At 37.0% G+C, this 16,112-nt stretch overlaps 2 protein-coding genes across 4 annotated transcripts; one reads left to right on the forward strand and one right to left on the reverse strand.

Moving 5' to 3' along the window:
• Positions 1-86: 86 nt before the first annotated feature.
• On the forward strand, positions 87-10,735 carry LOC124306331 (protein MON2 homolog). Of its 3 annotated transcripts, none has more exons than XM_046766903.1 (25): positions 87-532; positions 934-1,065; positions 1,458-1,640; positions 1,908-2,144; positions 2,238-2,363; positions 2,566-2,763; positions 2,909-3,161; positions 3,255-3,408; positions 3,573-3,815; positions 3,903-4,195; positions 4,416-4,786; positions 5,065-5,277; positions 5,413-5,588; positions 5,711-5,873; positions 5,995-6,142; positions 6,295-6,548; positions 6,694-6,828; positions 6,932-7,182; positions 7,266-7,428; positions 7,591-7,734; positions 7,845-8,158; positions 8,275-8,459; positions 8,544-8,787; positions 8,911-8,993; positions 9,125-10,735. In XM_046766903.1, exons 1-25 carry the CDS (start codon positions 410-412, stop codon positions 9,292-9,294), a joined length of 4,956 nt encoding a protein of 1,651 aa, XP_046622859.1. In that variant the 5' UTR covers positions 87-409; the 3' UTR covers positions 9,295-10,735. The 3 variants fall into 3 exon arrangements, with proteins under 3 accessions (XP_046622859.1, XP_046622861.1, XP_046622860.1); XM_046766905.1 differs by having other exon boundaries at positions 8,917-8,993; XM_046766904.1 differs by having other exon boundaries at positions 3,906-4,195.
• LOC124306334 (1,4-alpha-glucan-branching enzyme) lies at positions 10,412-15,702 on the reverse strand. The gene is made up of 10 exons (XM_046766910.1): positions 15,458-15,702; positions 14,230-14,399; positions 13,898-14,145; positions 13,517-13,726; positions 13,132-13,439; positions 12,748-12,948; positions 12,303-12,655; positions 12,006-12,190; positions 11,522-11,810; positions 10,412-11,425 (listed from the first exon to the last, which is right to left on the reverse strand). Exons 1-10 carry the CDS (start codon positions 15,568-15,570, stop codon positions 11,418-11,420), a joined length of 2,085 nt encoding a protein of 694 aa, XP_046622866.1. The 5' UTR covers positions 15,571-15,702; the 3' UTR covers positions 10,412-11,417.
• Between the last annotated feature and the right edge of the window lie 410 nt (positions 15,703-16,112).

A 16,112-nucleotide genomic window follows, 5' to 3' on the forward strand; every position in this document is an offset into this window, starting at 1 on the left:
TATTGCCACCTGAATTTGAAAATTTCTCGAGGTCGCTCGTAGAATTTTAGGATTAGATCGCAAATTGCGGACTTGGTGTTATTCGAACTCGGCCGAGATGGTGTAGAGTGGGGGTGATACGAAAAGGGCGAGCCTATACGAAACGGTGGTTGGCTGATGGTTGGTTAGCTGACTGGTTGTCATCACGAACTAGCAATAACTTCGTGGTTGTCATTTCTGATAAACGGAGCGATCAGAATGCCAGCTCATCTGTTAATGCGGCATCTGTGATTACGCTTTCTGACGTTCGCTGCAAGGAAACTGTTAAGTGCGAGTGAAATTCATTGAAGTTTAACTGTCATGAAAGAATAATATCCGCCTCACCGAAGGCTCCACCTCGATTTTATCACAAATTACTGTAATCAACAAGATGATGGTAAATACAGCCGTCGGAGGCGGCCAGGAGAACGTTGCCAAATTCCTTGAGTCTTTGCAATCTGATTTAAAGGTTCTGTCATCGGAAACTAAAAAAAAGTATCCACAGATTAGAGAGGTATCGTATCTTATCCATACGCCATCAATTATTCACCATTTAATTGATTATTCTCATTTTAGGTTAGGTCAGGATGTTATTATCTGCTCGATCATAAGCATTCTTTTGATAATGACCTATAGCCTGTTTGCGACTTCAACATAACTTACAACAATTATTGTTCGCGCATCATGTCTTCTTGCTTTACTGTTGCTGAAGAACAAACAAGTCTTGACTCGGAACATTTTGACAGCTGTCAAAACGTTCTAATACGGTCTCAGTAATTTGTTTTCAAACTTTGTTAACCACGAAAAGCTCGCTTCTGAAATTATTTCTGTTTGCCTACCTTATCGAATAATTGACGATTGTACAATTCCATCTGCCTTGATGTGAAATTTTTAAATATTTCTTTTGTTTCACAGTCCTGCGAAGAAGGAATATCTAAGTTACGGACAGCTGCCAATAGTCCTGGAACACCAATATACTACATTGTCAATCAAATATTATATCCTTTGGTACAAGGATGCGAAAGTCGAGATGTAAAGATTATAAAGGTATCAAAAAGCATTACTGCTGGTGTTAGTCTTCACAGGAAAAAATGTAATGGCTAGCTTATAAGTTGAAACGTTTATTCAAATTGTTAGTTTGTGATTAGTCTTTTGTGATTTCGTTTCAGCAGCATGAACAGAGGTTTTTTAATTTTAACATATTGTTCAATATGACTTAGACTATCTACTTTATCAATTCTTATCAAGTTGACCTAAAGTATGAATCAACGGACAAGGAACAATAATAATGGGTGTACTAGAAATCTCAAAAATTAGATAAACTTTGGCACAAAATCGTAGAATTATGGAAGAATATGTACTGAAAAATTCACTGAAAACCAATTATCCAACTTATAGGTTATGAAGTTAACTTTTAATTTATCCTGTTTTTATTTCAGTTTTGCTTAGGCATGATGCAAAGGCTCATAACACAGCAAGCGGTGGACACAAAAGGAGCCCGATACATTACAGATGCTCTATGGATGCTGATGGAATCTGGTACAGAGGAAGTGAAAATTCTTCAAAGTGTTACCCTGCTACTAACAAGTAACACTGTCGTTCACGGAGAGACTCTGGCCAGGGTAATTACTCAGTTTCATTTGAAGAAATCTTCTAAACTCTCAATCAGCTGCAATCAGTTATGAGTTGCTGCTCAAAGCAAACCAGGGATAATAATATTCCTAAATTTCTGGCTTTTCGTTATGATGTGATCAATTAATATTTATTTGGTTAATATGTATTTATTATTCAGCATACATGATACATAAGTGCTAGTGTACTTGTCGTCAATCAAGTAATTAGAACAATAGATACAACAAAAATGATTTTGATATTGTTTGTTTTTTCAGAATTTAGTTCTCTGTTTTCGGCTTCATTTTACTAAAGATTCCACAACGATTAATACTGCCGGAGCGACTGTGAGGCAATTAGTATCGCTTGTATTTGAGCGTGTAGTAGTTGAAGATGAAGAGTTTGCCGGCCGTGCCGAACCAGAGGATGTTAATTTAGAAGAATTAAAAGTACCTACAAATCAAGCACCCAAAGGTCTAAGACCATGCGCAGCAGATGCCTACCTCATGTTCCAGGTACCAAATCTGTTTGGTATTCTCTGTGGTCTTTTCCTTCGAATGAAATTTCAGTAACAATAATAAAATGACTCTTTTTGCTTATTTTTTCAGGACTTAGTACAGTTGGTAAATGCTGATCAACCTTATTGGCTGATAGGGATAACGGAAATGACCAGAACTTTTGGTCTGGAACTTCTAGAGTCTGTTTTAACAAACTTTTCATCAGTATTCTTCAAGGTACCCAATGTCTTTATATCAGAATCCGATCTCTTATCAAGGAAAGGGAAAAATTCTTAGTGAAAATAGATGTGCGGAAATGTGAAATGTTTGGCAAAGTGTGGAAAACAATGACGATATTATGAAATGCAAAACTTATTACATGTCAGATTACCGTCACGCCTTCAAATTAGTTAATATTTTAAATTTTCGCTTTTTGCAGCATCCAGAGTTCAGTTTCCTACTGAAAGAACGAGTATGTGCCTTGGTAATAAAACTGTTCTCCCCAAACATCAAATATCGGAACTCTGTGCCAGCATCGGTACAGCAAGCAACTCCACTGGACAAGCCATATTTTCCGATCAGCATGAGACTACTCCGAGTTGTTTCGATATTAGTTCAAAAATACCATTGTCTTTTGGTGAGTTACATTATCTCTTTCTATCATTTTTTACTTTTATTTTTTTAACCCAAATTGTTTCACCACGAATTTACATATTCTGAACGATCAATTGTAATAAAAGAGCCCATTGAGTTCGTAATTCCATTTAATTTTTGCATATTAGGTAACTGAATGTGAGATATTTTTGTCTCTGATCGTTAAATTCCTGGATCCTGACAAGCCTGCGTGGCAGCGTGCCTTGGCATTGGAAGTATTACACAAAATGACTGTTCAAGCCGATCTGCTAACAAGCTTTTGCGAATGCTACGACCTAAAACCTCACGCAACAAACATATTTCAAGACATAGTTAACAGTCTGGGAGCTTACGTGCAAAGTCTGTTCGTAAATCCCCAAATGATAGGACAAGCTGGAGGAGGTAAATTCAGCTTTCTCCTCACTTGAACGGGCGTATTTTGCTCGGCACTTTTTCTGTGAACGAATCACCGATGATTGCTTTCTCATCATTTAGGTACTGGAGTACCTGTTGCTCAAGGACAACCACCTGCATTATTGGCTGGAATGCCTGTCGGTCCTGGCGTATCTCCACAGCCTGGTTTCTATTCTCGAGGGATATGGTTGCCTGTTGTTGCCACTTTCACCAGTGGTCAAGCTAAATCAACGTAGTAAGTTAACTGGAAACTTTTAACAAGACGCGAATATTTCTTTGTTCTGCTCCGGGAACTTGTTAGATTTCACAATTTTGCATGTTTCTTGGAAAGTTCTTGGAAAATTCCTTTGAGTCTCGACGAAAACTTTAAGGAAATTAAAAGAAATAAATCTATTACAGTTTAGAAATGCTGGACAAGATTGAACCGCCCCAAATACCTGATGGCTATGGAATCAGCATTGCTTACGCTTGTTTGTTGGACATCATTCGGTCTGTGGCACTAGCTATCGAGGGTCCCCGTGAGGAAGGGAGAGAACAGAACCGCTATAAACCAACAGAAATTGAGCGCAAGTTGCACACTCAATTAATTATCTCGAGTTGGTGTGGTTTACTCGCAGCTCTCAGTCCATTGGTCGATGCCAGGTAACTGCATCTAAATTTGGTGAACGAAATGTTTAAAAGTTATTGAGGAATGAAGACGTCACATGTAAAGTGAAAAATTTTTGTCAGCAGTACCGACGAGTCAGCCTCTGAAAATGTCCTTAAAGCCATACAGACTTTTGCCTCGCTCTGTGGCTCCCTTGATCTACAGACACCGAGGGATGCTTTCATTACGGCAATTTGCAAGGCCTCTTTACCACCCCATTATGCCTTGACTGTATTATACAGTGCTCCACAAGGAATACCGAGTGCCAGACCTCAGGATCCTGTACAATATAATCCGGCTAATATCAGCGAACCTGACTACAGGCAGCAAGTCGTAGCTGTTGGTACTCCGTTGCCGACTGCGTCGCTACCGATTGGTAAGTTGGCAACTTCGTTTACTCTGATATTGCAATGAAACTTTGATAGTTTTTCTCACATCACATTGACTAATGTCGGAAAACAAATATTGTAACAGAGTTTCGAACAATGCATTACTTAAATGGAGCTAAAAACAGCTCAAATGTAACAGATTTTTTTCGATGACTTGGCGACCAAACAATTTAGCTTTTGTTGTATGATAATTTTTATTGTTTACAGGGGCTCAGCAAGGACCAGTTATGCTGACGGCAAAAAATCTGCAGTGTATGCGGGCGCTACTGTCACTTGCTCACTGTCACGGCAGCATCCTGGGCAGTGCCTGGCATCTTGTGTTAACAACTTTGCAGCACCTTGTTTGGATCTTGGGTCTTAAGCCATCCACAGGAGGGTCTTTGAAGGCTGGTAGAACTACCGCTGATTCAAACGCAGTTATAACTACTGCTGTGATGGCGGATTTGCCTGTTCTTAGCGCTATGCTTAGTAGGCTTTTTGAGAGCAGTCAGTATCTTGATGACGTTGCGTTACATCACTTAATCGATGCTTTATGCAAATTGAGCCACGAGGCTATGGAGCTGGCTTATTCTAATAGGGTAAGATTGAAAAAGCCTATGTTAATTAATTATTTCATTCGTTCTACAATGCCAAATTTGAAAATGATTCTTGGAAATTCTGGGTGTTACGATTTAAAAATCATTCTGAATGGCAACGACGATTATTCGTTGGCTTTGTTCAATTTCATGTGAACTAATCACTAATCTTAGCTGTTAGTTTTTAACATTCATTTTTCTACTTCGTTTCATCAACTAAAACAACTGATTTTTTCCTTGCACGTTGATATAGGTAAGAAATGAACTGATTTCTGTTTCAGGAACCGTCATTGTTCGCTGTAGCAAAACTGCTAGAAACTGGGCTTGTCAATTTACCACGTGTAGAGGTTCTTTGGAGGCCATTGACCAACCATCTTTTGGAAGTGTGTCAACATCCACACATTAGAATGCGAGAATGGGGAGTCGAGGCAATAACGTACCTCGTCAAAGCTGCCCTTCAACATAAATACCCCCAGCCACTCCGGGATAATCAGGTATCAATCGGTATCAATAAACAGCTTACCTGCAAAACTAAAAATAACATATCTAGAAGCTTTTTGATGTTTATGCTGCTCAGCCTTGCCATTTATATGCTTTTTATAAATACGTGCGTTTTCGTCCATTTGTAGAAATTACAAACTCTGTTACTGGGACCATTGTCCGAGTTGTCATCGGTGCGTCACGGAGATGTGAGGCAGCGCCAGTTGGAATGTGTTCTACAAGTTTTACACGGAGCTGGAGAAACTTTGTCCCATGGATGGCCCTTAGTTCTTGGTATTATAGGAGCTGTTTCCAATCATCATGGGTAAATTTGACTATTTAAAAACTGCACACAGTACTTCTCTACATGTATTTTAAAGTAGTATTGCATTATGACAGGCTTATAAATATCAAGTTGCAATTACTTTTTTATTCTCTGATCACCAGGGAAGCTCTGGTTCGCATAGCTTTTCAATGCCTACAATTGGTGGTGACGGATTTTTTACCTGTAATGCCATGGAGATGCCTTCCGCTGTGCGTCGATACTGCTGCTAAATTTGGTTCGCAAACTCAGGAACTGAACATTTCCCTCACTGCAGTGGGACTCATGGTAACTCGAAAATAAAAATATAAATAAAATGCTTTTCTTTGGTTTGGGGATATTTATTCACCTATTGCGCTATAATAAATGGTCTATCTCTGCTTTTATAAATTAATTCCGTCTGTTATAGTGGAACATCAGCGATTACTTCTACCAAAATCAAGAAAAATTGTGCAGCTCTTTACAAGGCGATGCTACTTCCGTCTTTCCCGATTTTCCTGGTACCACAAATATGCCACCGTTTGACAAACTATGGATGTGTCTCTACGCGAGACTAGGTAAGATTTGTCATTTTTAAGCGCTATTCAAGAAAATTACTCCTTGTTCCACATGTTTAACTTCCTTCATTCTTTATTAGATTCTGCTTTCCGGTTTATTTTGTAATAAAATGCTAAATGGTATTCATACATAGAAAATTGTTATTTTCTAGGAGATTTGTGCGTGGATTCAAGGCCTGCAGTTCGAAAATCTGCAAGCCAAACATTATTTTCAACAATATCTGCGCACGGAGGATTGCTTCATCAACCAACCTGGCAAGCGGTGCTTTGGCAGGTGTTGTTCCCTTTGCTGGATAAAGTTAGAAGTTTATCCAGTTCTGCAAGTAGTGAAAAGGTCGATACCAGTGGAAATATTCTTATCCATCACAGCCGTAATACTGCTCAAAAGCAGTGGGCTGAAACCCAGGTCAGTTTACATAAAATATCGTGTACCACTCAGATTTTCCACTCCAAAAATGTTCTAGTATTTGAGATAAAATTAAAATTGAACTGAAAACTGAAAATAAATGAAACTCATTTGAAACGAAAAACTCGAATCTGAACTTTTGCAGGTTTTAACACTGAGCGGAGTGGCTCGAGTCTTCAACACAAAAAGGCAGCTGTTACAATTATTGGGAGACTTTCCGCGGGCGTGGTCTCTGCTCTTAGAATTCATTGAAAACTCTGCATTGAGTAAAAATAACGAAGTGAGTATGGGTCTGAAAATATTGTGAGGTTTCTTTTTATCAAATACAAATATGTACTAAGTAAAAATTAATTCTACAAACTTACATTTAATTCAATGTTCAGGTCTCACTGGCAGCTCTAAAGTCTTTCCAAGAAATACTTTATCTTCAAAAAGGTGGAGATAGTGAGGAAGCTGGTCGATCTAGTGATTCGGAAGCATTGTGGTTGGTTGCATGGCGAGTTTGGCTTAGCATCGGTATGGAAAGTACGACACCACCGAGAGAAGGAGACACTGAACCCTACGTACCTTCGCAAGCCTTTTTGACGGCATTGGTTCATATTTTTCCAGCAGTATTTCAGCACATTAGAAATAAGTTAGTAGCATTTCTTTGCTTCTTTTCCTATTCATTTGTCCCGTAATCAATATCGATGACTGATGATCTATTTTATGCTCCAGGTTTACGGGTACGGACCTTCAAAAATTATGTATTGTCCTAAAAAACGCAGTCGCTGTTCCTGTACACGGAGAATCAACTCCTTACATCTTACCAACGTTGCCGGATATTGTTCTGACCCAGTTGCAAGATGGGGTTCTTCACTCCATGGAACTACTGCAAAAGGTTTGTTGTAAATTTTTGAAGTATGAAAAATTGTGATGAAATTCTACGGAGGATTTGAAAGACTAATGAATTCTTCTCGAAACCTTAGCGAGCCAAATTAATCATTGTTTACTGATGAATGATTCATTAGCAAATTCTTATTTTTGGTTATCATCTTGATAGGAAGTACTCAACGGAACAGACAATCTGAGAACGATGATTGGTTCGATATTCCTGCAGCTGTTAAGTTTTTCAAAGCTAGCTTGTCAAGCACCCACTTACGGAAAAATACCCACAAAGCATATATCCCAAGTCAGAGGAGTGTCTGTGAGTGTCCATTTTCTCTCTTGCCTTTTGTAAAACTTTGTTGAATGACTGAAATAATTTTTCGTGATCAATTATCCAATTGATTAATCCATTGCATGTAAACACAATAGGCTGACTGGGTTACCATGAACTACGTACCCTTTGGGGAGAAGGCATTGTCAATGGTCGTAAGTCTCTATCAAAAAACTGCTCACGAGGAATCGGTAATAGACGGAAAAGTGCTCGAGCACATAATAGAAGCTCTTCACGTTCCGTTATCCATGAAATACAATTGCCCATCACCTACAACTTGGAAACTAGCAGTCACCAGTCTCTTGGCTGTCCTACACACAGGTTTACCACTGGCAAGAACGTATCCTGAGCAGTTCTCCAGCATGTGGACAGAACTAGCGGATACTTTGGACGATTTTTTATTCCCTAAGAGGTAAATTAATAATAAGTAGTCCTATAATTTCCGCGACGCGAGTAGCACTGAAGAATTTCAGATAGAAGTTAATTTATCTATCGTATAAGTATTTGTTGTATTTTTTAATTAAATAGCGTGATAACTACGGAACGTGGCGCCGAAGAAGTGCAAGCGGATGAAGCGGTTGATTGCCAAGTAATGGAACTACTGAGAGATGAAGTACTGCCGCACTCACAGCACGTACCTCATCAATTTATACTTCGAGTCGTCATGCTGCTAAATAAAGGTTCCATTCATTCAGCAACAACTACAAGTATTGGTAAGGCGCACATTATTATTAAAATTTTTGCTACAGTTTGAGCGTGGCACAGAAACGAAACTTTTTCGATGTTTTGCATAATAGAAAATAGTAACGAGATTAAATTGAGGGAAGAATTTGCAAAGACTTGTTTCGAGACGCTTCTTCAGTTTTCGTTGCTCGATGGCTTGAGCAACGAAATTGAAACGACAACGACTGAAGCCTCGGAATCTGATGAAGGAGAGGTCGCTGGCCGACTAGCTGTTACAGCCCTGCTTCACAGGTTTCAAGAAGTATTGCGTCGCTACATAGAAGATGAAAGACGCAGCGGAAAATGCCCTCTGCCAAGGTAATGTAAACACGTTCGTCACGAGTCAATGAAAATTTAAAAAACCTTGTCCTTGTGTGTGACTGGCAGAATTGACTCGTTAAAGCGTTGTAAATAAGTGTTGAATATGAATCCATGTTCTAGATACAGATTGTCGGAGATATCCTTTGTATTAAAGGCTGTAGCGACTCTAGTTGTATCTTTGAAGAAAGCACCTGCTAACAAAGGTAAGTTAAATTATTTTGAAAAATTCTATTTTCACCTGTGTATTCGATTAAGATTTCGAATTTTTACAGCTGATGAAATATTATAAACGTTCCTTTTCATCTACAATTTCACATTTTATCTTTTATCGCAGTTGACCGATCGGTTTGGGAGCAGTTAATAGGCTTGTATCCATACCTAGTCGAATGTACAGTGGCCACTGCCTCTGGCCAGGTTTCACGATCGCTGCGCGAAGCTCTCCTCCAGTATCACGATTTGCTCAGATCACCGACAAGTAGTTTAGCAACTTCCAACGGCGTTTGACCTATGCAAACAATTTCCGAGAAGACTACTAACCATTTTAAGACGACACGTCTGAGTCGTGGCTAAACTGTATCTCCTACCCTACGCAGCTCACTTCCTTGGCTGAACTGCTCAACAATATATCCACTATGCATACCCATGCGGGTGATGTGTTTGGTATTCCTGATCAGTGAGTATTTCCTTTCCCTTAAACTTAAAGAAACAGAGACGGTACAAAATCGATTATAATATAATTGATTTTTCTTCAGACATAATTTAGTAGAGTGAATTTTTAATTCCGCTACCAAAACTATTTTCTCTGATTGTTATTAGCAATTTTTACTGTTTTTTTTCGTCCTTTTATTTAGTTATATTCTTACGGAAAATTATCAGGTTATCTGGCTGTAATAATCTTGACTGAAATAGTATTCCTTATTTAACATACCTAAATTACATTGGTCTTGAATTTTCATTTATCAACCACAATAGGTGAGGTGAAAAAAAATCTTTTCACTTGAGATCTGTTATCACTAATGACAAGTTGATGAAAAAAGAAAACATATTTTATAATTATAACTATATTTAATGAGAATATGCAATGTTAAAATGCTGGTAGAATCGAGTAGTACAGTAAACATTAAACAAAGAGGTCAATATTATAATGGAAGATATTTTAGAAGAAATTGATTTCGAACGGTACTGAATTTTTATAACTGTCCAATAGGTTGGATACAATTTTTTATAACCGTTCAATGAAGTCAGATTTCAAAAACCATACCAAGATATAGGGTAAACAGATTAATAAAAATTATATGGACTGGTGTAAAAATTTTAGCCAGGAAGATAAGAATATCAGTAAAAATTAATATTATGTCATAGTTTGTTTTTCTGTCTTGTTTTTTTTTTTTTATTACATAATCAACGTGCAAAGTAACGTAATTAGTCGTGTTAAATCTTTCATTAGACTACAACTTGAATCATTTGGAAAATATCTTTCATTAACTAACTGCAATGTTTGTAATGTTCAGTTTTCACTGGCGGTATTTAAATTTTTAACATCGCCGTGCACATCAATTAACTATTTTTCCCGAGCGGGTGAATTATCCAGGTATTTCCGTACAAAAACGATCTTTTTTTAACTGACAAACGAGAGAAACACCAATTCTATACATATTGCAATTATCTGGTCTTTTGCGAAAGATTAACCCCCCCCACCCAGTGTAGATATCAATTATTTAATTTCAAAGTGTAGTAATTAACAATTACACAGTTAATTATATATTACTACATAATACCGGCGCTATTAGCATGTTACACGAGTTTCTAGATAATAGACAGTGTGCAATAAACGATTAATATTAAGTATTTGAACTGTAAATAATTAATTGCAGTGCAGGTTTATAAAAATAGAAGTAGTATGGCTTTGTAAAGTCTGATGTAAATATTACATTGATGATAATGATTTGCTAAAGAATTTAGTATACTAATATAAGTAGACAGTTTTGTATACTTAATAACATTGGATTATCCTGCAATCGTCAAATATTCATACATAATACTTACGGGAGCATAAAATTGGAATGATGTAAATAAAGTAGCAAACTTTCAATGCAATTTTGGGCGGTATTTATGTCAAGTTATCATACTTGCGAACTCGGCAACATTTTTTTTTTTCTTCATTATAGTAATTTTTGTATTGAAGGATATAGTATAGATCATTTCATGCATATTATTTCCCAAAAATTTATTATCCTCTTAACAGTAACTTCTCGTATTATACAAGTTTTAAAAAATCGTTCGCAATTAATTTTTGTACAATAATTCTTTGTACATATACATCGATTTTACCATAAGACATGATGTTGTAAAAAACGTAAGTTTTGAAAACTTCGTTCAAGATTTCTTTACAATAGCAAAAAAGAAAACTAAGAAATTCCACGGTTTTGTACCAAATTCTTTGTGTATTGTCTCTATTATATATTACAGACTCTTCATGCATGTATGTGCGATTGTCAAATACTTACAAAAGTAAGATGAAAAATGAAATTTATGCACATCATTATTTTGATTATTCAAACAAGCGTTACAACAGTTCTGTAATGCTACTCTCAAAATACGAAAGTATCTAATTCACGTAACTATAATCAGGATTCTGAAACATACAAGTTAAATTGATCAATATCTCGAATGCGAAGTTTGCTCTTATCTTTTGAAGTCAAGTCAAATCTCTGAAAAATTGATCACTTACCTCGATTTAAAATTATAGCTGTACGACAGGGAACATAGGCATAAAGTCTGTGCGGACGGTTAGCAAATGGTTCTGGTTTACTGAAATGCTTGATGCTGGTATCGATGCGATTTTCGCCGCCAAATTGAGCGTCATCACTGCTCAGTAATATCTGATAAACTCCAGGTTCGTTCACGCCTATAGCGTAATCAGGGAATGACTTCGTCGGATGAAAATTAAAGACAAACACAAGTCCTGCTCGGTCAAATACTATCACTTTGTCATCTTCGTGTTTCCAGCTTACGTAGCCCTAAAGAAAAAAAAAAAAAACAATACCTTTTACTTTCAGGTGAAAAAACATAATTTTTGGTTTAGAATAAAGAAATACATTTCGTGTAAACTTTGTTTCACATTTCGATACATGTTGAATTATCCACTCAACATTCAATGTAAAATTGTTAGATATTATAACAACGAAAGTATTAAACTGATTCACATTGCTTACAGGGTTAGCATGCAGCCAGCCATATTTTTCTTCCAAAAGATTAATTTCTCGGTCCCAATTATTCATGTACTTATATTTAAGGATTGGGTCATCTACAAGGTTCCATTGCCGCCTTGCATAGTGGTAACTGTCTCCATTTCCTGCCCGAGGAAAATCTAGCCACTCAGGATGCCCAAACTCGTTACCTGAGAGAAAATGCGTAAAAATTAATTTTTTTTCTTCAATATGCGATTATCTCTTATGAATGGGGGATGAAGTCCCTTTGCTCTTTCCATGAATTGAAACGCATATACCAACCAATGAAATTGAGATAAGCTTCACCGCCAAGTCCGTGAGTAATCAAAGTAATAAGATTGTGGAGAGCAATTCCACGCGAGACGAGGTTGTTGGGGGGGCTTAGCTCGCTCATGTGCGTGTACATTTCTTTGTCCATCAACCAAAAGGCGATTGTTTTGTCACCGACTAGCGCCTGGTCATGGGATTCGGAATAAGCCACAGTTTTCTCCATCCAGCGACGATTGCTCAATGTCCAACAGATGTCCCCCATATTCCAATCCTCATCTTTACACTCCTTCAACAATTTAATCCACTTGTCAGGAAGCGCCATTCCTAGGCGGTAATCAAAGCCTACTCCTCCCTCTGCAACTGGCCTGAATGGAACGAAAAATCACCGTGAATTATACCGCTCTGGAGGAAAGGTTTCTTGAAGAATGTTGTATGTATATTTTCACCAAGATAGTACCTGCAAATTGCCGGCATTCCACTAACGTCCTCGGCAATGGTTATCATTTCAGGATAAAGTTTATGCAGCATATGATTAGCCATCATTAGATAAACTACTCCTTCAACGTCTACATTGAGACCGTAATATTCGTCGTAATGACCACTGAATCCTTCTCCCATCCCTCTAGAATGGTACAACATGGACGTGACACCGTCAAACCTGTATAACATTGGTTCCACAAAGAATTAACAATCCAGTTTTTAATATTGTAAGTTTTGAGTTTCTAAGTATATCATCCTTGTTAATTTCTATAACCTTGAAAGGTAGTAAAGCATCATCTAATTTTTGTTGTTTTTTTTTTCAAATATTATCAAAGATAATGCAATGCTAGAAAATCGTTACCTGAATCCATCGAATGCAAACTCTTCAGCATACCAACGTAAATTTGATAGTAGGAATCTGACAACCTCGAATTCCGCGTAATTGAATAAGCGACTACCCCACAGAGGATGTTCGCCTCTGAAGCCTGAGTGAAAGAAGCAAGAATCTGTTCCATCGAACTCATTCAATCCATCCAAGGTGTTCTTTGAAGCGTGAGAATGGACTATGTCTAAAAGAACTACCAATCCGTGCTTGTGAGCTTCATCTATCAACTCCTTTAACTCTTCAGGTGTTCCATAACGTGAAGAGGTTGCGAAAAATGAAGTCACCTTGGAGATGCAAAAAGTGAAGAGGTGTAACAAAATTTTAATCATCGTTTGCATAAACATAAGTTTTGTCAAGTTACCTGATATCCAAAACTGGCGTAATAAGCATGTTCCATGACCGCCATTAATTGGATGGAGTTATAACCCTGCTTAACAATTCTGGGTATGATATTTTTTGCAAACTCTAAGTATGTCCCGACTCGCAATTCCTGAGTCGCAATTCCCACGTGGCATTCGTATATCCTTAGACTCTTGGGTCGTTTTGGTTTTGGATATTTAAACTTGTAGATCTGCAAAAACATCGTTTATAGTTTTAAATTCAACCTAGAATGGAAATGTTGTGCAGAATTATTTTTTCAGTTGAAAAAAGGACATATGCAAATAATTTACTTTCGAACAAATTAACTGAGGCTCTTTTTATATTTTCAGGTAAGCGTAACTATCTTTTGGAGCAGTTTTACCTTGTCATCAGTTGGATGCCATATTCTTTGCTTGAAAGTTGTCCCTTCAGAGCGGTTTGGCGGTTGAGTAACGTAAGATGCCCAAGGGCTCAGTCTTTCCAATAATTCGCCATTATTATTTCTCACAATAACTTTAACTTCTGACAAATGTTGAATGGGGCTGGAACCGTCAAGATTTGGCTCCAGTTTCAGCTCCCATTTTCCATAATCGAGTTTCTTGTATGGAGTTTTAGTGCGATCCCAACCATCTGTGTATCGAAACAGACTAAATTATGAACCTGTACAAAACTTATACTCAGAACTGATATTTAATTAGTAATGAAATTTCTTACTAAAGTCCCCGGTAAGAAAAAGTTCTCTAGCTCCCGGCGCCCATTCCAAAGCTGTTACGCTGTTGTCTGGGTTAATATGCACTCCAAAGTGTTTATATGCCAGGGAAAATTGATCAAAATCCTTTTCCGCCACCTCAATTTTTTCCACGTAATCTTTGAATATCGCATACCTGTAAATAAGCGAGATTGAATTCTTAGTGATATATTTGAAGAATTTCAGCAAACACATCCAGATAAATCTGTATTTCAGTACTTTAAAGAAGAGGCTAATGTCAAGGTTGATATTAATTGACAAAATATCAGTAATTGTGATTAGCTTTATCAAAGAACCTTTGACCTTCACATTGAATTGCGTTAATAGCGATCTGATTTTCATTCATTATCCAAATTATATCTGTTAGTTTGCAGAAAACGCAAATGGATAGAGAATTACTTAGTGAAAACAGATGATGTAGTTCATTTTAATTTGACTATTTCTTTTTTTTTTTTGTGTAAAATTCATCTATTATAAGAACAGTTATATAAGACTTTACCAAGTTTTATTTTAATGCCAAGAAAGTGTAGGAGTAGTCTGTTTTGAAATCATTTATTCCAGCCATTTTAGTTGGTCTTTTTATTTGCTCTAACATCTTAAATCGATGATTTCCCAATGCAGTTTAAACATTGTTCAAAAGCAACGAAAAGAAATCCAATTTCTTTCTTTCCTTTTTTTAATTTTTGATTTGCTTAAAAATTGCAATATAATATAAAAATAATACATTTATAAACAAACGAAGAATATGGTAGACAGAATGGAGAATAAAAGTTCAGCATGCTGATTTGAAATTGTTTGAATGAAACTTAAGTCACTGAGTTTTCGTAATGTTTGGGATAGATTCGTCGGATACCTTATCTCAATTTACAGTTTATTTGTTACTGTCGATCTAATCATAATGTCGTAAAGAAATTTCAGTAACCAATCACCATCTAATCCGAAATCCAGAATAAGATGATCCTGCACGTGCATTGCATAAGTATACAAATATGCAGTATCGAATGAATGTCTGTGATGTAAAATAAGAAGGGAACTAGACGAAAACATTCACGGGTCACGGGTCGAAAACAATGAAGGAAAGTGGCAATTTTCGTCGAGCAGGAAGTTGAGTTTTTCAAGAGCAAACGGCCGGTAAATGGGCAAAAAATCACTCAGTATTTTCGAGAGAAATAAAAGTAAAAATGTTGATAGAACCTCTTCCGAATCTCCTTTTCGTACGGCGCCAAGTACGGATCCCTTTCTAGTAGAGTTTTCAGTTCAGGTACTTCGATGTGCATTGGATCCATTGAGGACCATTTTCCACCCATTGTTATGAAATTTGTTTATTGTATTATAAATTCACACAGATTCAAGATCGCGGAAATCACTGCTTCAACAATCGCGCGTAGCTGTAATGCCGGCTCAAATACGAATGACATGTCAAGGTGATTCCCCCCGCATCCCCTCAGACCGAAATCAGAATACACTTTCACCATCTGTCACGATAAAAATGTCCCTAAATTGTGGGATGTTTAGTTTTATACCGAGTTCCATTCATTATAAATAGTTATTACGATAGTTATAAATAGACAGTAGTTATCGTCTGATGGTACGTCGTTGATGGAAAGTAAGTTCTACTTCCCGTTGTTTGATAGTAGTGGCGGTGTTTTCATTACCGACGTGATTGTCACGTACTGGATCGATAATGAAAGTATTTACATTATTGATGACATTCGAGTGAAACAAAATTTACCCCTGATCGTAAGTATGCTGTAATAAGAATAATTTTAGAAATCACCATAAATCTTGAGAATATTCGAAGTAATACGTAGAATCACAATTATTTACGACAAGATCAAACAGCCTTTAT

The sequence above is a fragment of the Neodiprion virginianus genome, chromosome 5 (genome assembly GCF_021901495.1).
Source record: "Neodiprion virginianus isolate iyNeoVirg1 chromosome 5, iyNeoVirg1.1, whole genome shotgun sequence".
In the NCBI taxonomy this organism is placed as follows: Eukaryota; Metazoa; Arthropoda; class Insecta; order Hymenoptera; family Diprionidae; genus Neodiprion; species Neodiprion virginianus.